The sequence below is a fragment of the Meles meles genome, chromosome 7 (assembly GCF_922984935.1).
Source record: "Meles meles chromosome 7, mMelMel3.1 paternal haplotype, whole genome shotgun sequence".
NCBI lineage: Eukaryota > Metazoa > Chordata > Mammalia > Carnivora > Mustelidae > Meles > Meles meles.
Window position 1 is genome coordinate 95,354,518 of NC_060072.1, and position 23,766 is coordinate 95,378,283.

At 36.6% G+C, this 23,766-nt stretch overlaps 1 protein-coding gene across 1 annotated transcript; it reads left to right on the forward strand.

Annotated features, from left to right (window-relative positions):
• Window positions 1-10,852: 10,852 nt before the first annotated feature.
• LOC123946815 (olfactory receptor 6C6-like) lies at window positions 10,853-11,791 on the forward strand. The gene has a single exon (XM_046012586.1). It carries the CDS (start codon window positions 10,853-10,855, stop codon window positions 11,789-11,791), a length of 939 nt encoding a protein of 312 aa, XP_045868542.1.
• Window positions 11,792-23,766: the final 11,975 nt, after the last annotated feature.

Genomic DNA, 23,766 nt, shown 5'->3' on the forward strand with positions numbered 1-23,766 from the left:
ACAATTATCCAGGCAATAGCTAGGTTGGAGAAAGCCATGGATGACCAAACAGAATTGATTAGGGAAGAACTGAAAGCCACCAGGGATGATGTTCAAAATGCTCTCAATGAGTTCCAATCTAATCTAAATTCTCTAAAAGCTAGGGTAACTGAGACAGAAGATAGAATTAGCGATCTGGAGGACAAACAGATAGAGAGAAAGGATCAGGAGGAAGCCTGGAACAAACAGCTCAGAAGCCACAAAAACAGAATCAGGGAAATAAATGATGTCATGAAATGTTCCGACGTAAGAATTATTGGAATCCCTGAAGGGGAGCAAAAAGAAAGAAGTCTAGAAGATACAGTGGAAGAAGTTGTCTATGAAAATTTTCCCAATCTCACGAATGGAAACAACATTCAGGTACTAGAGGCAGAGAGATTTCCTCCCAAGATTTTAGATTCTCGAATGTCCTCACAACACCTTATAGTTAGAATGAGGAATTATGTTTCACAACAGACCCTCTTAAAAGCAGCTAGGACAAATAAGCTCCTTACATACAGAGGAAAGCCCATTAGAATAACATCAGACCTTTCCACAGAGACCTGGCAAGCCAGGAAGGGCTGGCAAAATACATTCAGAGTACTAAATGAGAAGAACATGCAACCAAGGATACTCTATCCAGCAAGACTGACATTTAAAATGGATGGAGAGATATAGAGTTTCCAAGACCAGCAGGCTTAAAAGACTATGCAACCACCAAGCCGACACTGCAGGAAATATTAAGGGGGCGGGGTCCTATAAAACAGAAAAAATCCTAAGAATATCATTGAACAGAAATATAGAAACAATCTACAGACAGAAAGACTTCAAAGGTAACACGATGTCAATAAAAACCTATATCTCAATAATCACTCTCAATGTGAATGGCCTAAATGGGCCCATAAAACGACACAGGGTTGCAGATTGGATAAAATGACAGGACCTATCCATATGTTGTCTACAAGAGACCCATTTTGAACCTAAGGATACACCCAGACTGAAAGTGAAGGGATGGAGAAGCATCTTTCATGCCAATGGGCCTCAAAAGAAGGCCAGGGTAGCAATTCTCATATCAGATAAATTAGATTTTAAACTAAAGACTGTAGTCAGAGATACAGAAGGACACTACATAATTCTTAAAGGGACTATCCGCCAAGATGATCTAACAATTGTGAATATCTATGCCCCCAATATGGGAGCACCCAATTACATAAGAAAACTATTAATCAAGATAAAGAGTCATATTGATATGAATACAATAATAGTAGGAGATCTTAATACGCCTCTCTCAGAAATAGACAGATCATCGAAGCAGAAAATTAATAAAGAAATAAGAGCATTTAATGAAACATTGGACCAGATGGACCTCATCGACCTTTATAGAACATTCCACCCTAAAACAACAGAATACTCATTCTTCTCAAGTGCACATGGAACCTTCTCCAGTATAGACCACATACTGGGTCACAAAGCAGGACTCAACCGATACCAAAAGACTGACATTATTCCCTGCATATTCTCCGATCACAATGCTTTGAAACTGGAGCTCAATCACAAGGAAAAGTTCAGAAGGAACTCAAACACCTGGAAGCTAAAGACCACCTTGCTTAAGAATGCTTGGATCAACCAGGAGATCAAAGACGAACTTAAACAATTCATGGAAACCAATGAGAATGAAGACACTTTGGTCCAAAACCTATGGGATACAGCAAAGGCGGTTCTAAGGGGGAAATACATAGCCACAGCAACTTCTTTCAAGATATGTCTCCAAAGGCAAAGGAAACAAAAGCAAAAATGAACTTTTGGGACTTCATCAAGATCAAAAGTTTCTGCACAGCAAAGGAAACAGTCAACAAAACAAAAAGGCAACCCACGGAATGGGAGAAGATATTTGCAAATGACAGTACAGACAAAAGGTTGATATCCAGGATCTATAACGAACTTCTCAAACTCAACACACACAAAACAGATAATCATATCAAAAAATGGGCAGAAGATATGAACAGACACTTCTCCAACGAAGACATACAAATGTCTATCAGACACATGAAAAAATGTTCATCATCACTACCCATCAGGGAGATTCAAATTAAAAACACGTTGAGATACCACCTGACACCAGTTAGAATGGCCAAAATTAGCAAGACAGGAAACAACGTGTGTTGGAGAGGATGTGGAGAAAGGGGAACCCTCTTACACTGTTGGTGGGAATGCAAGTTAGTGCAGCCACTTTGGAGAACAGTGTGGAGATTCCTGAAGAAATTAAGAATAGAGCTTCCCTATGACCCTGAAATTGCACTGCTGGGTATTTACCCCAAAGATACAGATGTAGTGAAAAGAAGGGCCATCTGTACCCCAATGTTTATTGCAGCAATGGCTACGGTCGCCAAACTGTGGAAAGAACCAAGATGCCCGTCAACGGATGAATGGATAAGGGAGATGTGGTACATATACAGGATGGAGTATTATGCCTCCATCAGAAAGGATGAATACCCAACTTTTGTAGCAACATGGACGGGACTGGAGGAGATTATGCTGAGCGAAGTAAGTCAAGCAGAGAGAGTCAAGTATCATATGGTCTCACTTATTTGTGGAGCATAACAAATAACACGGAGGACATGGGGAGATGGAGAGGAGAGGGAGTTGAGGGAAACTGGAAGGGGTGATGAACCATGAGAGACTATGGACTCTGAAAAACAACCAGAGGGTTTTGAAGGGTCGGGGGGTGGGAGGTTGAGGAACCAGGTGGTGGGTAATAGGGAGGGCACGTACTGCATGGAGCACTGGGTGTGATGCCAAAACAATGAACACTGTTATGCTGCAAATAAACAAATAAATAAAATTAAAACAAAAATACCACATCACATCCAGCCTTACAATATACAAATAAAATATAATTCAATAGTTTTTGGGAAAGATTTTAGAAATTTCTCCAAGACAAACTCTTAGAAGGCAATTGCATCCCTGCTCAAATTAATATGCAAATGACATAAATTAAAAGCCAATGGAATTTTTTTACAGAGTTTCATTGTAGCTTACATTATCTGTCTTGAACATACACCTATACATTTTCAGAAGATTTATACTTTAGTTGAGGCCCATAAGAGATGCTGCAGTACCCCATCCATAGCTTCTCAGTCTTCCTGCTGTGATATGCACCAGCCTGACTTCCTGACTTCCAACTACCAGAAGGGACATAGGGCCATAGAGGTCTATTGTGCCCATCTTTGGGGCAGGCTAGAAGTATATGAAACCAAAACTCCTCAAGAGGAGTACTCATTCAATGACTGAGATGAATTAATGTATAAATCTCCCTTGACCCCTTAGTGGAAGAATTCTGAAGTATGTGTTTTACCCTTGTCCTCAGTTTGCACAGTAGGATGAAGATATCAGAGTAACTGTTCTTAAGAATCTTGAACCCCCAGATTCTTCTGCACTCTCTGATTTGAAGTGGTCCATTCTTCCTTGCTAGAAAATAATGGCCTCCTCCTACTTGGAAAATACACAGTCCTCATCTGAACCAAATGCACTGAAAGACAGCACTTATTTTCCTTAAATCTGCCCTCGCCTCATGGCTTCTATAACAATGTCTAGGATCAAGTTTCAACATGGCATTCCTAAAGAAGTACTTTCCCTCCTACAGAAGGAAAATATTCAACAAAATAGCTAATGTGTAATTGCAGGAATCAAGATAACCATCCTAAGAATGGACAGCGATGGTACTATACTTGAGTAAGGGTTAAATAAAATGCTAAATAAGGGAGAGATTGCTGATATATGGCCACTCTTCAGTGGCTCATAATTTGACATCCTGGCAAAAACACCTGGAGCCAGTCCTAATGTACTGCTAGTTTGACTCCTTGAAGCTTGGACACATTGGAGCCTACAATATATGAGGTAGAGATGCCAGAACATCTTTACACAGTGTTTATAAATGATGCAAAAGTCTCAGAAAGTTAGGAATGCTGGATTGGATTTATCAACTAAAACCAGAGAACACATCAACTGTGAGAAACCAAAGGAAATTCTCTTCACAAAACAAAGAAGCAACGTTCTAGTAGAGGCAACACCAGCATCACTGGAACCTCATGATGACTGTTCTTTGTAAATCAATGATTGGCTGCTATTTGTCAATGACAAGATTCAGAGTATCAAAAACCAGGCAGCAACAACTTACAGTTAAAGGCAAGGTGGACTAATTTTCATTTACCTGGGAAAGGAAACACACAGTCACTGACCTGTAGAGGTCTGTGACAATATCTATCAGAATAGGACTGAGATGAGCAGCAAAACAGAGTATTATTTGAGCTATATAATCAAGAAGTTTCAAGAAGAAGGTTGAGGGAAGCCAACCCAATGGAAATTCTCTTACCCAATTGACATACATGAGCCAGTTTCCAACTGTCAAACCCATCTTTGAAGGAGAGGCCATGTCTTCTTGTGGAAGGATGCTGTAATGCCATAAAAAATACAGACAGAAGGGATTCCTGGGTGGCTCAGTGGGTTAAAGCCTCTGCCTTCAGCCCAAGTCATGATCCCAGGGTCCTGGGATTGAGCCCTGCACTGGGTTCTCTGCTCAGCAGGGAGCCTGCTTCCCCCCTCAACCGCCTGCCTCTCTGCCTACTTGTGATCTCTCTCTCTGTCAAATAAATAAATAAAACATTTTTTTTAAATACAGACAAAAGTTTTTCAGTCAGTCTTTCCCCAAGAAGAGGTCTGGTCACTTATCAGAGTAATTCTAGACCTGGGGGGAAAGGGACTTTGAATTTTTTTCAACATCTGTTAAAATTGACCTTTCAACTTCTATTGGAACTGACTCTGACACCACAGGACACAAATACAAATAAAGCTTGTGTGTTTCAAGGCCAGGCGATGGAATCCTATCTAACTATTTTGCAGTGGATCCAATGGATCTACAACCCCACCTAGTAATCATTTCTCCAGATCCAGAGTGCCTAAAAATCAGGATAGACAAATTGGTAACTATCAGATCCCTTTCATTCATCCTTGATCTATGTATATAAGCCTGGATAAAATAGGCAAAGTTAACCATTATTTGCCCATGTGGTTCATATCCTGCAGTCGGAGAGAAAACCAGTACAACCACTATGGTAAACCTTCACTATACATTAAAGTGTAGGGACTAAATTTCATTCATTCTTTCCATAGGAATATCCACTTGACATGGCATTATTTATTGAATCTTTCCTTTCTCCTTCCAGCTGTGAATTTGCTGTAATTCAGGTGGTCAAATAAGTCTGGACCTGTTACTAGAATTTTTATTTCATTTTGCTGGCCAATTTCATTTTTTAGTTTTTCTTGTACCAATACCACAACATCTTAATTACTGTAGCTTTATAATAAGTACTGATATTTTCAGTAAGTCTTCCAACTTTGTTGTACTTCAAGATTGTCTAGCTATGTTTCATCCTTTGCATTTCCATCTAAATTTAGAATCAGCTTTTGAAATTTTTTGAAAAAATGCTACAGTTTTAGGGCATCTGGGTGGCTCAGTTGGTTAAGCCACTGCCTTTAGCTCAGGTCATGATTCTGGAGTCCTGGGATTGAGTCCTGGATAGGGCTCTTTGCTCAGCGGGGAATCTGCTTCTCCCTCTGACCCTCTCTGCTCCCATGCTCTCTTTCTCTCACTCTCTCTCAAGTAAATAAATATTATCTTTAAAAGAATGTTACAGTTTTATGGCATTGCATTGCTTCAATAGATAATTTAGAGAGAACCAACATTCTTATAATATTGAACTTTCTAATACATGACTATGGGATAGCCCTCCACTTTTTTTTTTTCAGCAAAGGATGCTTCTATTTATTCTCAGTTTTACCATTACAAGTATTGGCTTCTGCAAGACTATAGTTAAAACTCTTTGGTGTGGGATATTAATTTTATGCATAAGGATTAGATTAAAAAATCCATTTTGGGGTCTTTGATATAGTTTGAAATTTAGAAAAAAGAAACCTAAATGATAAAAAGTTAAGATACAGAAGTATTCAGTATATTTGTATCCTTTATCATAAACAACATATAATTAAGAATTCAACTATTTTTAAGTCTGAAAGTCAGATGTTATCAAGGAAACTGCCATGTACAACCCATAATCCTTTTAAATTTTCAACTCAAAGACAAACAATAAACTTTAATTTTCCAAATATTCTCAGAAAGAGTTATGAGAGGGGTGCCTGGGTGACTCAGTTGGTTAAGCAGCTGTCTTTGGCTGGGGTCATGATCTCAGGGTCCTGAGATGGAGCCCCACATCAGGTTCCTGCTCAGTGGGGAGTCTGCTTCTCCTTCCCCCTCTACTACTACCCCTGCTTGTGCTGTCTCACTTGTGCTCTCCATCTCTCAAATAAATAAATTCTTTAAAAAGAAAAAGAAAGAAAAAAGAATTATGAGAAACACCTGCCATTTACAAAATACAGCTTTCCTCAGCTTCATTTTCCTCAAATGAACCATGTGTGTTGTAAGGTAGCAATGACAAACTATGATCTTCTGTGGAGAGGATACCTTCTATGCATAAACATTCTCTCTTCACAGGAAGAATGTGAATAACAAGAAGAAACAGAGTCGCCCTTCATTTTTCAACTACTGATGTTTTCGTAGTGTTTTAAATGTCTGATTTCAGTTTAAGTCCTCCATTTATTTAAGTCATTCTAGTTTCTTATAATAGAGTGGTTTTTGTTTCCAGGACAGCAGTTTTGCACATATTTTAATAGTTTTCTTCCTTGGTATTGAATATTTTTATTTCACTATAACAGTATCAGTATTTTAATTTATTTTAATTTCCTGATTCTTTGCTGTAAGAATAAATATATAATTTACATTTGAAATATATATATATATTAAAGATTTTACTTATTTATTTGAGAGAAAGAGAGAACAAGCAGGGGGAAGGGGTAGAGGGAAAGGGAGAAACAGACTCCTTGCTGATCAGGGAGCCCCATAAAGGACTTAATTCCAGGACCCTGTGATCATGACCTGGGCCTAAGGCAGAGGCTTAACCAAATGAGTCACCCAGGCACTCCACAATTTATATTTGTACATGACCTGAGTGACTTTGCTAAAGTTAGTGTTTAATTTTAATGTTTTCCATAGATTGATTTGGATTTCCTATATACATAACCTGTTATTTATGATCAATAACACTTATTTTTCCTTTTTCAATCAGCCTAACTTTCCTTTCTTCTTTCTTTATTTGGTCTCTTTAAACTGGCCAAAAATATGGATACAATGTTAAATATAAATAATTAGAGTAGTTTTCTCTTGTCTCAGAGGGATAGCTTTTAATATTTTACCACTAAATATGGTATCTCCTAAAGAGTTTACCTTTATTTTTTAGGTTTTCTACATCAAATTAAAGAAATTCCCTCTACTCCAAGGTTGTCAAGAATTTTTTGATAAGTGAGTACTGAATTTTGTCAAATACTGCTTTTATTAACATATGGTTTTCATCTATTTGTGTAATGAATCATTAATTTGTTTCCTAATACCAATCAATCTCACATACCTGGAATTAATTCAAATTGGTCTTAATGTGGCACCAATTTTATATATCACTGGATTTAATTTGTTAATGCTTTTTTTTAATTTTTCATATACCAAAGAAAGATTAGTCTATAAGTTTAACTTAATTTCTTTAACTTAACAGACACTAATGTCAATGTTATGCTGGTTCCATAAAACCATAAAGGGAGCTTTTCCTCTTTATCTATGCTCTGGAAATTTTTTTAAAAGAGTTTATTAATTTATTTGAGAGAGAAAGAGAGAGTAGGAGGAAGAGCAGAGGCAGAGGGAGAAACAGACTCCCCACTGAGCAGGGCACCAGACATGGGGCTCCATCACAGAACTCTGAGATCATGATCTGAGCCAAAGGCAGATGCTTTAACCAACTGAGCTACCCAGGCACCCCTATGCTCTGGAAATTTTTTTGTAAAATGATAAAAATGAGTAACTTTGCAACTATTTTTACAAGGACTTTATGAATGAAAGATTTTGTTAAATGTGATAAATCTAAGGGGATTATATATTTCTAATCTGAAATATTAAAAATAATTACTAAATAATAAAATGAATGTGATCATGACCCATTAATTGCTCATTAGCTTTGTCACAGATTTCCTTTAACCTCAGTTCTCCTTAGGTACATTGACCCCTTCACATTCTATTATAATATGCTATACAAGTTAGTTTCATCATGTATCATTAGTGTCTTCTGATCAATCCCAGGGGAATGTTTTCTTTGTATTGTTTTGCTTCTTTTCCCTTTTCAATAGAACCCCTTGTGTATGTAATTAATTAAAGGATATAAGAACACTCACATTTTTAGCATGTAAAATTAACAATGAACTATTTCCCTTCCTGGTGGATATCATTAACACTTTTATCAGATTTTTCTGGATTTTTTCCATTTCTAATTGTAAAGAATATAGAAATAACTTTCCCTTGTATTAATAATAGATATGATATAATTTGGACATATTCACAGCAAAGGCAAGATAATTTATCTTGTCTAAAATAATATTAAATACAGTCCTACCCAAGTCCAGAACTGATCTAAGTTCAAACTTACATACAAGAGTGAGGTAGATACAGAAAATTTACAAAAGCACAGCATATATTCCATCTTTCTGCATTAAGTTGCAAATTAAAAGATATTTTTCTTTCAATTTCTTACTGAAATAATATTGTCTAAGCTTTGAATACTTTCATAATCCATTACTAGTTCTTTTTTTTTCATATCCTAGAAGAAAATATGGGAAAACACAGGAATTAAGGTAAACATTATAGAGTTGGATCTATTATTTTTCATTGTAAATTAAGATAATTTTGTGGAAATCAAAAGCAGATATGTATGAGTCGCTTGATTTTTTTTCTTTTTGGTTAATCATTTTACATCTTTTTCGGTATAGAAATACAAAATGTATAAACAATATCTATTTACAAAATGCACTTAAATCTCTCCATTGATTTTTTTATTAATTATATAAGCTTTAAATAGCAATGCATAAACTGAGAAAAAAACTAATGAAACAATCTCTAGAAAGAGAGAAATCTTCACTCTATGGTCATTATTTTGTCACATTTTACTTATCAACTTATTTTTTTCCGATTATACCTTCCTAGAGAGCTATTTTTCCACTTATTAACATAAAAAATAGGAGTTATGAAGATGGTGATTACAAGACAATAGATGTGATAAGGACTACATTACTTCCATTTATCAGTCAATAAACACAAAGCAGCTTTAGACAGAAGATAACATGAACTACTTTAAATACTTTCTCACTTGATTCTGGAAATCACCATGATATTCAGACAACCCTCTGGACTAGATCGAATTTTATTTTTTTTAATCAAACTAGGAGAAAACTATTAAAGAAGCAATAATACATAATTTTTCTGGGCAGGCATGAATCTTGACATGAGAGGTGCAAAAAAGAAATAAACATAAAATGGTAAAAATTTTAGATATATGGTAGATTTTAAAAGACGGCTGAATAGTTGACCATATTAGGAAAGAAAGTTATTACCAGCAGTCCAAAATTTCACAGGTAAAAATGATTCTAAAGAAAAAAAAATTTATTTTGTTTTTGCTTATTTTTGTTTTTTGCTCTTAGGGATCATGTTAATGGTAAACTCATAAGGAAATAATACAACAGGTCTACAAAACATTCTGAAGAAGGAGGAGGAGGAAGACAACTCTCAATATAGGTCTTACAAACAATATAGCTAATTTCTAAAATGTTTTTGGGTGTTGAAAACCACTATCTAAACTGTGCTTGCAAGAGTTTGTACGTTTTTAAATTTATAGGACAATTTCTCCTTTTGTTTATATTTACTTACTTTTTATTGTGTTATGTTAGTCACCATAAAATACATCATTAGTTTTTGATGCAGTGTTCCAAGATTCATTATTTACGTACAACACCCAGGGTTTTTCTTACACTTAAAAGCTATCCATTATCATAACTGCAATCTTAAAAGTAAAACCTGATAAGTAGATACCTTCCTTAATTTTGTAGAGAGGATTTAGTTTTATGTACAAGATTGGACAAATGATCTATGAAATGTCTTTTAAATCTAAGATGCTGTGACTATGTCCTATGACTTTCAGACCCATCTGCAATTTTCTGACTTCACACCCAATTAGCATAGATTTTGAATTACGTTCTTACTACTGCCATTCATGAAGCAGTAATATATATTATAATGAGTCTTAAACATGTCGTGTCCTGTGCTCTTTCTAACAAAAATTGTGTGCCCTATTTACACACAATTTCCATAGAATTTAAGTGAATTCGTGAATATTCTCAACTCTATTCATGTACTCAAAGCTATACAGGATATTCAGTATGATAAAATTAAAAAAGAACAAAGGTGTAGTATTTAAATGACTCTGGATTACTAACACAATACTACTCAAATTGGCTATGAACCTGTAAACTTTGTAAAAATAAAAATGCCTAGATCTTACCGAAGGTATTTGAATGATTACACAACCTGGGTTGTGTGTTGGTCATTTAAAGATTTGCCAACTTTAGAAAACTGGGATTTAGATATACACCCCAGACAGACTCTTTAATTTGAGCTTTAATTTCTTTCTCTAAGAAGTAAGGATTGTAATACTCTGTTCAAAGAAGGTTGTTGGAGATATTAATAAGAAAATTTATGTAAATATCCAAATACAGTGCAGGTGTGTTGCTGGAGATCAATGAATGTTAGCTTCTCTCCTTCTTTTTTTTTTTTAATGGACTCTAGCAAATAATCTTGACCATTTTTTTTAAACTCTTTTTATCTAGCTTTGTTAAAACCCATAAGAGAGAAATGAGGAATCATTCAATGCAGAAAGGGTTTATTCTTTTGGGTCTGACAGATGACCCTGAATTGCAGGTTGTAATTTTCCTCTTTCTATTTTTTACCTACTTGTTGAGTGTGACAGGAAACTTAACCATCATCATTCTCACTCTGCTGGATTCCCACCTGAAGACACCCATGTATTTCTTCCTAAGGAATTTCTCCTTTTTAGAAATCTTGTTCACAACTGTTTGTATTCCACGGTTCCTGGTGAGCCTTGTGACAAAGGACAGAACTATTTCCTATATAAGTTGTATGACTCAGTTGTTTTTTTTTATCTTTTTGGGAGTAACTGAATTTTATCTTCTGGCGGCTATGTCCTATGACCGTTATGTGGCTATATGTAGACCTCTCCACTATACCACCATCATGAACAACAAAGTTTGCTACCAACTTGTACTCAGCTCTTGGGTAACTGGATTCCTGATCATCTTTCCTCCAATCATCTTGGGACTCAAGTTGGAATTCTGTGCTTCCAATGTCATTGATCATTTCATTTGTGATTCTTCTCCCATCCTGCAGATCTCTTGTTCAGATACACATTTCCTAGAGCTAATGTCCTTTTTCTTGGCTGTGGTGACACTAATGGTCACATTGATGTTAGTGCTTCTCTCCTATGGCTACATTATCAAGACAATTCTCAAATTCCCTTCTGCTCAGCAAAGGACTAAAGCCTTTTCTACCTGTTCCTCCCATATGATTGTAGTTTCCATCTCTTATGGTAGCTGCATCTTCATGTATATAAAACCATCAGCAAATGACAGAGTGACTTTAAGCAAAGGAGTAGCTGTGCTCAATACCTCTGTTGCCCCTTTATTGAATCCCTTCATTTATACACTAAGGAACCAGCAAGTGAAACAGGCCTTTAAGGACAGGGTCCAAAAAGTTTTATTTGCTTCAAACAAATGAGAAAATTCTAAAAAGTATGAAGGGGGAAAATGAATAAAAATATTGCCTTTTTTATTTTTTCAAAAGATTTATTTATTGGGGCACCCTGGTGATTCAGTTAAGTGGCTGCCTTCTGCTCAGGTCATGATCTCAGGGTTCTGGGATCAAGCCCAGTATCTGGCTCCCTGCTCAGCAGGAAGTCTGGTTCTCCCTCTCCCTGTGCTTGTGTGCTCTCTCTCTCAAATAAATAAAATCTTTTTTAAAAAAGAAAAGAAAAAAAGATTTATTTATTTGCAAGAGAGAGAACAGGGGGGATGGGGGTAGAGGGAGAGGGAGAGAGAATCTCAAGCAGATTCCCTTCAGAGGGAGAGTCCAGAGAGTACAGAGCCCAACACCCAACACAGGGCTCCAGCCCAGGACCCTGAGATCGTGACCTGAGCAAAATCAAGAGTCAGACACTTAACTGTCTGAGCCCCACACAAGTGTCCCAAAAATGTTGCCCTGTTAATCTTGCTTTATTTTGTTTTACTTTGTTCATATTTTCAAATTATTCCATAAATCTGTTCTTTTCTTGGTTTCAGAAATGCAGAATTTTAAATGTGATATTTTTCACAGGTCATATTGTATGAAACAAATGTTTTCAATGAGGTTCTGTATGAGGTTGCATGTTAGATGCTTGTCCAGAACTTGGCATGAAAATGGAATGTTCTAGTCAGAATCATATTTTTAGAACAAAAATGAATATTTGAAAGAGATCACAAAATCACTTATTCAAGAAAGTAATTTAGTGATAATAGATAGCATTATGTTATGAAGAATTATATTTCATAAGTGTCATTTCTAACATGTGAGCAGATTGCAGAAATTAAAAAGTAAGTCAAAGTAAGATAAAATAATAATTTCTTCTAGAAAACACTTTTCATTCAGTAAGGTAAGAATAAATTTGAGCCTTGTATGGGTCATGAATGAGAAAAAATAATCAAATTCTAAATGACCCTAAATGAAAATGCTTTTTTAATTAAAATTTTGAATTCCTGAAAGAGATAATGTCTACTTATGCCAGTGAATAGAATTTGCTTTCTATGTTTTCCACAGGATTTTCCTTATTAAATCTATTGTCTCTATCTAAAACATTTCTTATTTGAATGCAATTATCATTTTCACCATATAATGCTAAATTACATTTTAATATTCTATTCCAGTTAATCAAGCCTTTGGTGATGTTACTAGTAATAATAGCAATACAGGATAAATTCTCAGAAAAGTCAGCAGAGTCAGTAGGAAATTTTTCTTCTTGCACCAAGTTGATTTTAATGTAAAGTATCACTATACTTTGAACAAAAGAAATGTGAAAATGAAAATTTGGAAACATTAATGCAAATTCCCTAAGATAAAGACTGATGTTTATAACTTATTGAAGGAAAAATTAAATGAATGTCAGAGGTCAAATTCAGAGTCTCTGAAAAAGATCATTATATTTCCTCTAAAATTTAGTTGAAAATTAGCTTATACAAAATATATTAATACTTGCATTTTAATTGTTATTATTTCCTTTATAGTATAATCATCCATATGGTTCTTTGGAACTTTGAATTGGTCTATAGGAGTATCTGAGAGTAGGGAAAAATATTTCTTAGATCCTATTCTCTTGGAAACTTATTATGTGAGGTTAACAAATTTAGCTCTGCTAGTAGAAAAGTGAAAGTATATATGATGACCCGAGTTTGAAAATATGTTACATATTATACCCTATATTTTAGTCAGTAATAAAGATTAGGTGCAAAATATTTCCTTTGAGAGTCTACAAATTTGACATATTGTAGAATGCCTATCAAAATTAAAGATCTAAATTTTAGTGTATTTATACCTAGCTGCTCTATAAAGAAATAGAGAAAATACTTAGTTACTTCCTAAAATTATTTCAAGATTGATTATTAAAATAATCATGAGAATAAGGGAAGATACTTATATTCATGTTTTTTCTTAGATGAAAACACAATGTAATTAAAAACTAGTTATCCAAAGCTATTAACAAAATTAGGTTTATTAGTAGAACAAAAATGAAAGCATATAAGATGACCTGAGTCGTCACATGTTTAAAATTAAGAAGTCTAGCATGGCTCAGTGGGTTAAGCCTCTGCCTTCGGCTCAGATCATGATCTCAGAGTCCTGGGATCAAACCCCTGTCGGGCTCTCTGCTTGGTGGGAGCCTGCTTCCCCCCTCTCTCTCTGTCTGCCTCTCTGCTTACTTGTGATCTCTGTCTGTCAATAAATAAATAAAATCTTTTAAAAATTAAATTAAATTAAGAAGTCTAGGACAAATGTGTATTTTATAGCAAAAATATCATGAGGACACAGGAACCAATTTGGATCATACTTACTAGTCTAAAATGGGACAATTTGGGCATAAAAATACAATAATGTGGCTGTAATGTGTGGAAACATATCATATATAAAAACCCATGAGTGTATACATTACAAAAGGGAATTGATTGATCATCAGTAGAAGTTGCTAGGATATCAAATTACTACTCCAAAACATTGATGGAGGAGGGGAGGAACCAAATGTTTATCCTGTCTGCCTGTGTATAATGTACTTTAGGTAATCAAAGAGCTATCAAAAAAGTTGTGAAAAAAAAAAAGTTGTGAATTTGCAAAAATAAAAAAGAAAACAGTGGTTGGACCTCTTTAACCCTACAGTCCTCCATTCTACCAGCTGAGCTACCAAAAGGTACAATGGTTTGGACCTCTTAATGTAATAATGGATCTAGACAATGCATTAGTATCTGCTAAAAACCATTTGTGAAATATTGATGGTGATATTTATAATAGATATATTAGGCTGACAAGATGGACACACTGCTCACTCGAAGTATTACTAAAAGTAGGTCAAGCAGACTATACAGCTCATAATGTAACACAGTAGAAAGCATACAGTCTCATCTATAAACTTTTTCTTAAAAATATGAATCTAAATCTAATTAATAATTAAATACAATTAGCACATAAGAGGTAATTGAGTAAAGAAAAAACAAGTTAAGTGACACCATCAGGAAGCAATCATTTGAGTAATCGAGAACATTATACACTACAAATGATGTCATGTTTCCATCAATTCAAGGTGTAAAAATGAAAGGACTGTAATAGAAAGAGTCATAAGTAACATAACAACCATATGCAATGTGTGGGGTTTGTATGGATTTTGATTCAAACACCTTAATTGTGAAAAAAAGAAACACAAAACACATTTCTCACTTCTGTGAGAAAAGGAAATAAGAAAACATGCTGAATATGAGAATCTATTATGATTTATTGATGATACTGATATTGGCATGATGGCAGGTCAAAGATAATTTTATCAGTTAGATATACTTACTGACAAACTTGTGGATAAAATACAATGAATTTATAGGTGAAACAATATAAGATGAAATGCCAGTCAAAACATAAAAGAGTAGGGGAGATGACAGAGAAAAATAATTTTAATGTTGATAATTATGGAACTTGGGCAATGGGCATATTTCTGTTAATTATTTCATCTTGTCTCCTTTTGTGAATGCTTAAAAATTCCCATTTGAGAATGGCTTAAGTACCTAGATTACTAGATCATTTTCTACAAAATTTATCTGCTTTTTGAGATTGGGATAAAAATCATGCCATGTCTGACACTGAATAGACCTTGAGAGTATTATGCTAAAAAATATAAGTAAAAATAATATAGATAGATAATAAATAAATAAATAATATAGATAAAGACAAGTACTGCATGGTATCACTTACATGTGGAAACTAAAAGAAAATCAAACCCATTTAAAAATAGAGTAGAAAGTGGTTGGGGGGGCTGGGAGGTGAAAGCATTAGGGAGAGGTCTGGGGATCTATTGTATAACATGATGACTATAGTTGATAACATTTTATAACTGAATTTTGAGTTGAATTTAAATGTTCTCACACACACACAAGTAAATATGTAAAGTGATAGGTGTTTCAATTAACTAGATGAGAAGAATCCTCTTCTAATATACATGTATATAATATAATCACAATGTGCACTTTAAATATTTTACAATTTTATATGTTAATTATACCTCAATAAAGTTGAAAAGTAATCTCAAAAAAAATCATTGTTCATGGATGGAACTAGAGGGTATCATGCTTAGTAAAATAAGTCAATCAGAGAAAGACAACTATTATATGATCTTCCTGATATGAGGACGTGGAGATGTAACATGGGGGGTTAGGGGGGTAGGAGAAGAATAAATGAAAGAAGATGGGATTGGGAGGAAGACAAACCATAAGTGACTCTTAATCTCACAAAACAAACTGGGGGTGGCTGGGGGGAGGTGGGGTTGGGAGAGGGGGAGGGGGTTGTGGACATTGGGGAGGGTATGTGCTATCGTGAGTGCTGTGAAGTGTGTAAACCTAGTGATTCACAGACCTGTACCCCTAGGGATAAAAATACATTATATGTTTATTAAAAAAAAAGAAAGGATGAATACCCAACTTTTGTAGCAACATGATGGGACTGGAAGTGATTATGCTGAGTGAAATAAGTCAAGCAGAGAGAGTCAAGTATCATATGGTTTCACTTATTTGTGGAGCATAACAAATGACATGGAGGACATTGGGAAATGGAGAGGAGAAGTGTTGAGGGAAATTGGAAGGGGAGGCGAACCATAAGAGACTATGGACTCTGAAAAACAACCTGAGGGTTCTGAAGGGGCGGGGTGGGAGGTTGGGGGAACCAGGTGGTGGGTAATAAGGAGGGCACATATTGCATGGAGCACTGGGTGTTGTGCAAAAACAATGAATACTGTTACGCTGAAAAAATAAATAAATAAATTTAATTTAAAAAAAAGAAAAAATCATTGTTCATGACTGGCTATTTATAAGGCAAGCATGCTGCCCTATTTCTCCATTTGCCACTGAGTTAGCTCACTAGGGTATCATGTCCTCACCTAGTGATTTCAGAAAATTTCAGGTTCAAATTTAGCCGGTGCATCAAGCCAATTTAAGGAAACTCATCTTAGCCACATTCTTCATCTACCTTTATCATGAATGAAGAAAATATTTACATTCATCTGTTGTCTGTGTTTATTTCTCAATTTGTTTGGAATACATATGTGTGATTAAATAATATGGTATTGAAAACTAAGTATCATGGGATACCACTTACCTATGTGACCAAGCTCTGAGCCCAGAAGATAAGCCATACTTGTACAGAAAATGATTTTTCACCTCTGGTTAAAGAAGTCAGAAATCATGGTGTGATAGACGTTATATAAACTTGAGATCACAGAGCACTTGATAATCACAAGTTAAATTCTAGTCCCCCATCTTAGTGCTGTACGTAGACTAAGAAATTCCCACATGGAGAAAAAAGCAAAGATTAAATCTTAACCGAAATATATGTCTCCTAGATTTAAACTGATGAATTAGTAGCATAGGTTATGGCAGAATCCAAAAATCAGAGAAGCTAAATGTTTTAGAAATGTGAAGTTAAACCATAACTATAGGGTGAGGACTGCTGCCTAAATGCTTTTGCCTGGTTGAAATTTGGAAGACCACTAAACATTTTTGGTCCACATAGGGACTGAACTTAGAGAATTTCTCTTTTCGCACTCTAAGATCTTGAGATATGCATTTAGGGCCCTTGAGTCCCTTCATGGACTCACAGTAAGAGGCTTTGTAATGAAACAGATGATTAACAACAAGAAAAATGCCTAGAACCAGGCTTTCCCCAGCAAAGCTGAAGACCCAGATTATAAGGCCATTTTTCCTTTTTCCCTCTTTTCTTGCTTTTACTTTTTCTCCCCATTCCCACTTGTTCTTCATTTCTATATATTGGTAATCTGACTTTTTTAATTTAATCTGATCATTTTATTATCCAATTAAAATAATATCATTTATTATTAACAGTATTAATAAAGTATATGTGTATATATACAAAATGTATCACATTTTAACTTTTATCTTTATACATTATTTATGATGTACATCTTTCTCAATTTTAGTATTGGAAGGTATTTCTTGGAATATTCCTTGAAATCATCTTGCTGCCTCTGAAGAAGCAGATGCATTTACTTGAACAAAAAGAGTCTTTCAGAAATCGATAAAACTACCTTTGAATGCTAATTCTATCACTTGCTAGCAATAATTCATTTTTCTAAACTTTGATTTGTCTACACTTCCCCAGTGTAAATTATGACAATAAATATAAGTTGTAGGGATATTTTCAGGTTTATCAGTATTATAAATTCTCAATAAATTTTGGCTTTCATTCTATTTCATTCAGAAATTTAAAAATAAACATTTTAACAGGATAGCCATGACTTTCTTTCATCCTTTGTTCACAGATTCATGCCAAATGTTACCTTTGTATTTTTTTTATCTTCACATAAAAATTCTCTTTTTGCATTGTCAGAAGTACCAATCACCATATTGGGAGATTATCTATTATGTAAACTAATATTTGTCTATGTGCCTGGCATAGAGCATTCTAGAATGTGGCATACAGAGAGACGTTCTCTAAGGCATTTAACATTTAGAGTAGAATAAAGACAAGTAAAGATGACATTGCAGTTTGATGAGAGTTTGATGATGAGTGCAGGGACTACATGGTGATAGGAGTCTAATGGGTAAGACCGACCAGGCGTGGTGTAGTGGTGCTGTTGGGACAGTAAGACAAAGTAAGCAAAAGATTCCTTGTGGAAATGTCATTTCAACTGGAGGAGTCCGGGGACTGGGTAGTTGAAAAGGCAGGGCAGGGAGGTGGGGGGAATTCCTGCTTATAGACATCGCAATATGAGCAAAGGCCTGAAGTAAAAGAAAAAGTATCTAAGGAAGTTTTAATATGTTGTACTGCAGAAGTGGAAGTTGATGAATAATGCAACGAGTAATTAAATGCTGATCGTTCGTTGAGAGATATCATTATATCAGTATATTTTGGACTCTAGAAATGTCTAAAGATTTCATTTTTTAAAGGCAAATCATTTCATTGATATTAATATTCACATTGTAGTCTGTTTCTCCTTATTCCTAGTATATTTGGCTTGCTAGTTATTTACTTATCACCTTTCTAGTCCAATTAGTTCTCTTCCACCTCCTGCCATTTGCTTGCTTAATTTAAATACCTACATTCAAGATTTAACATTTCCTTTAGTACATCAGTATCAATCTGTTTTACGTAGTTTCAATGTCAGCTTTAATTCTTTAACAGGGAGTACCAGTGCATTTCTCCCTTCATCTTCTTTGTTTGTTTGTTTACAGCATAACAGTGTTCATTCTTTTGGCATCACACCCAGTGCTCCATGCAGTACGGGCCCTCCCTATTACCCACCACCTGGTCCTCAACCTCCCACCCCCCGCCCCTTCAAAACCCTCTGGTTGTTTTTCAGAGTCCATAGTCTCTCATGGTTCATCACCCCTTCCAGTTTCCCTCAACTCCCTCTCCTCTCCATCTCCCCATGTCCTCCATGTTATTTGTTCTGCTACACAAATAAGTGAGACCATATGATACTTGACTCTCTCTGCCCGACTGATTTCGCTCAGCATAATTTCTTCCAGTCCCGTCCATGTTGCTACTAATGTTGGGTATTCATCCGTTCTGATGGAGGCATAATACACCATTGTGTATATGGACCACATCTTCCTTATCCATTCATCCGTTGAAGGGCATCTTGGTTCTTTCCACAGTTTGGCGACCATAGCCATTGCTGCAATAAACATTGGGGTACAGATGGCCCTTCTTTTCACTACATCTGTATCTTTGGGGTAAATACCCAGCAGGGCAATTGCAGGGTCATAGGGAAGCTCTATTCTTAATTTCTTCAGGAGTCTCCACACTGTTCTCCAAAGTGGCTGCACTAACTTGCATTCCCACCAACAGTGTAAGAGGGTTCCCCTTTCTCCACATCCTCTCCAGCACACGTTGTTTCCTGTCTTGCTAATTTTGGCCATTCTAACTGGTGTCAGGTGGTATCTCAATGTGGTTTTAATTTGAATCTCCCTGATGGCTAGTGATGATGAACATTTTTTCATGTGCCTGATAGCGATTTCTTTGTCTTCGTTGGAGAAGTATCTGTTCATATCTTCTGGCCATTTTTTGATATGATTATCTGTTTTGTGTGTGTTGAGTTTGAGAAGTTCTTTATAGATCCTGGATATCAACCTTTCTCTGTACTGTTATTTGCAAATATCTTCTCCCATTCCGTGGGTTGCCTCTTTGTTTTGTTGACTGTTTCCTTTGCTGTGCAGAAGCTTTTGATCTTGATGAAGTCCCAAAAGTTCATTTTCGCGTTTGTTTCCTTGGCCTTTGGAGACATGTCTTGAAAGAAGTTGCTGTGGCTGATATCGAAGAGGTTACTGCCTATGTTCTCCTCTAGGATTCTGATAGATTCCTGTCTCATGTTGAGATCTTTTATCCATTTAGAGTTTATCTTTGTGTACTGTGTAAGAGAATGGTCGAGTTTCATTATTCTACATATCGCTGTCCAGTTTTCCCAGCACCATTTATTGAGGAGACTGTCTTTTTTCCACTATATTTTTTCCTGTTTTGTCGAAGATTATTTCATCATAGAGTTGAGGGGCCATATCTGGGCTCTCCACTCTGTCCCACTGGTCTATGGGTCTGTTTTTATGCCAGTACCACGCTATCTTGGTGATAGCAGCTTCGTAGTAAAGCTTGAAATCGGGTAACGTTATGCCGCCAGTTTTGTTTTTGTTTTTCAACATTTCCTTAGCAATTCGGGGTCTCTTCTGATTCCATACAAATTTTAGGATTATTTGCTCCAGCTCTTTGAAAAATACTGGTGGAATTTTGATCGGAATGGCATTAAAAGTATAGATTGCTCTAGGCAGTATAGACATTTTAACAATGTTTATTCTTCCAATCCAAGAGCATGGAACGGTCTTCCATCTTTTTGTGTCTTCTTCAATTTCTTTCATGAGTGTTCTGTAGTTCCTTGAGTACAGGTCCTTTACCTCTTTGGATAGGTTTATTCCCAGGTATCTTATGGTTCTTGGTGCTATAGTAAATGGAATCGATTCTCTAATTTCCCTTTCTGTATTTTCATTGTTAGTGTATAAGAAAGCCACTGATTTCTGTACATTGACTTTGTATCCTGCCACATTACTGAATTGCTGTATGAGTTCTAGTAGTTTGGGGGTGGAGTCTTTGGGGTTTTCCATATAAAGAATCATGTCATCTGCGAAGAGAGAGAGTTTGACTTCTTCCTTGCCAATTTGGATACCTTTTATTTCTCTTTGTTGTCTGATTGCCGTTGCTAGAACTTCTAATATTATGTTGAACAAGAGTGGTGAGAGTGGGCATCCTTGTCATGTTCCTGATCTCAACGGAAAGGCTGCAAGCTTTTTTCCATTGAGGATGATATTTGCTGTGGGTCTTTCATAGATAGATTTTATGAAGTTCAGGAATGTTCCCTCTATCCCTATGCTTTGAAGCGTTTTCATCAGGAACAGATGCTCGAAGTTGTCAAATGCTTTTCTGCATCAATTGAGAGGATCATGTGGTTCTTCTCTCTTCTCTTATTGATTTGTTCTATCACATTGATTGATTTGTGAATGTTGAACCAACCTTGCAACCCAGGGATGAATCCCACCTGGTCATGGTGGATAATCTTTTGAATGTGCTGCTGGATCCTGTTTGCTAGGATCTTGTTGAGAATCTTTGCATCCATATTCATCAGTGATATTGGTCTGAAATTCTCCTTTTTGGTAGGGTCTTTGCCTGGTTTGGGGATCAGGGTAATGCTGGCTTCATAAAAAGAGTCTGGAAGTTTTCCTTCTGCTTCAATTTTTTGGAACAGCTTCAGGAGAATTGGTGTCATTTCTTCTTTGAAAGTTTGGTAGAGTTCCCCAGGGAATCCTTCAGGTCCTGGGCTCTTGTTTTTTGGGAGGTTTTTGATCAGTGCTTCAATCTCATTACTAGATATCGGTCTATTCAGGTTGTCAGTTTCTTCCTGGTTCAATTTTGGGAGTTTGTAGTTTTCCAGGAATGCATCCATTTCATCCAGGTTGCTTAGCTTATTGGCATATAACTGTTGGTAATAATTTCTGATGATTGTTTCTATTTCCTTGGTGTTAGTTGTGATCTCTCCCTTTTCATTCATAATTTTATTAATTTGGGCTTTCTCTCTTTTCTTTTGGATTAGTGTGGCCAATGGTTTATTGATCTTATTGATTCTTTCAAAAAACCAGCTTCTAGTTTCATTGATGCGTTCTACCGTATCTCTCGTTTCTCCCTCATTGATCTTTGCTCTAATCTTGCTTATTTCCCTTCTTGCATGTGGAGTTGGTTTGATTTGTTGTTGATTCTCCAGTTCTTTAAGGTGTAGAGACAGCTGGTATATTCGGGATTTTTCAATTTTTTTGAAGGAGGCTTGGATGGCTATGTATTTCCCCCTTAGAACTGCCTTTGCTGTATCCCATAGGTTTTGGACCAAAGTGTCTTCATTCTCATTGGTTTCCATGAATTGTTTAAGTTCATCTTTGATCTCCTGGTTGATCCAAGCATTCTTAAGCAAGGTGGTCTTCAGCTTCCAGGTGTTTGAGTTCCTTCTGAACTTTTCCTTGTGATTGAGTTCCAGTTTCAAAGCATTGTGATCTGAGAAGATGCAGGGAATAATGTCAGTCTTTTGGTATCGGTTGAGTCCTGCTGTGACCCAGTATGTGGTCTATTCTGGAGAAGGTTCCATGTGCACTTGAGAAGAATGAGTATTCTGTTGTTTTAGGGTGGAATGTTCTGTATATGTCCATGAGGTCCATCTGGTCCAATGTTTCATTCAATGCTCTTATTTCTTTATTAATTTTCTGCTTCGATGATCTGTCTATTTCTGAGAGAGGTGTATTAAGATCTCCTACTATTATTGTATTCATATCAATATGACTCTTTATCTTGATTAATAGTTTTCTTATGTAATTGGGTGCTCCCATATTCGGGGCATAGATATTCACAATTGTTAGATCAACTTGGCGGATAGTCCCTTTAAGAATTATGTAGTGTCCCCGGCAGCCATACCGCAGATGAGCCCGCGCCCGCACCCGCGCCGCTCAGAAATGGTGAGTGGGGAGAGGAGTCAAGATGGCGGAGAAGTAGCAGGCTGAGACTACATCAGGTGGCAGGAGATCAGCTCCATAGCTTATCTAAACATTGCAAACACCTTCAAATCAAACGGGAGACTGAAGAGAAGAAGCAACTGTAGAAACAGAAAATCAACCACTTTCTAAAAGGTAGGACTGGCGGAGAAGTGAATCTAAAACAACGGGAAGATAGACCGCGGGGGGAGGGGCTGGCTCCCGGCAAGCGGCGGAGGAACGGAGCACAAAATCAGGACTTTTAAAAGTCTGTTCCACTGAGGGACATTGCTCTAGACGCTAAACCTGGGTGAAGCCCATGCGGGGTCAGCGTGGCCCCAGGTCCCGCAGGGTCAGAGAAGGATCGGGGGTGTCGGAGTGTCACAGAGCTCGCAGGTATTAGAACGGAGAAGCTGGCTGCAGAGACAGAGCCGAGGACTGAACCCTCAGCTCGGGGATACCTTGAACTGGTTGCGGGCTGGGTGAGCTCGGAGCGCAGCTAGAGGCTGGGGATACGGGAGTGATTGGGTGCTGTCCTCTGGGGGCGCACTGAGGAGTGGGGCCCCAGACTCTTGGCTCTTCCAGGCCAGAGACTAGGAGGCCGCCATTTTCATTCCCATCATCCGGAACTCTACAGAAAGCGTTCAGGGAACAGAAGCTCCCAAAAGCGAACCCAAGCCGATTCCTTACTCCGGCCACCAGTAAGGGCGGTGCAATCCCGCCTCGGGCAAAGACACTTGAGAGTCATTACAACAGGACCCTCCCGAGAAGATCAACAAAATATCCAGCCAAGACGAAGTTCATCTATCAACGAAAGTAGGTTCAATTCCTAAGACAGCAGCGCAATTGCAGAGAAGGAAAAAGCAAAGCACGGAACTCATGGCTTTCCCCAAGATTCTTTAC

What these genes read in the sequence shown, in the direction of transcription:
- LOC123946815 (XM_046012586.1), top strand. Translation starts at nt 10,853, where the DNA reads ATGAGGAATCATTCAATGCAGAAAGGGTTTATTCTTTTGGGTCTGACA.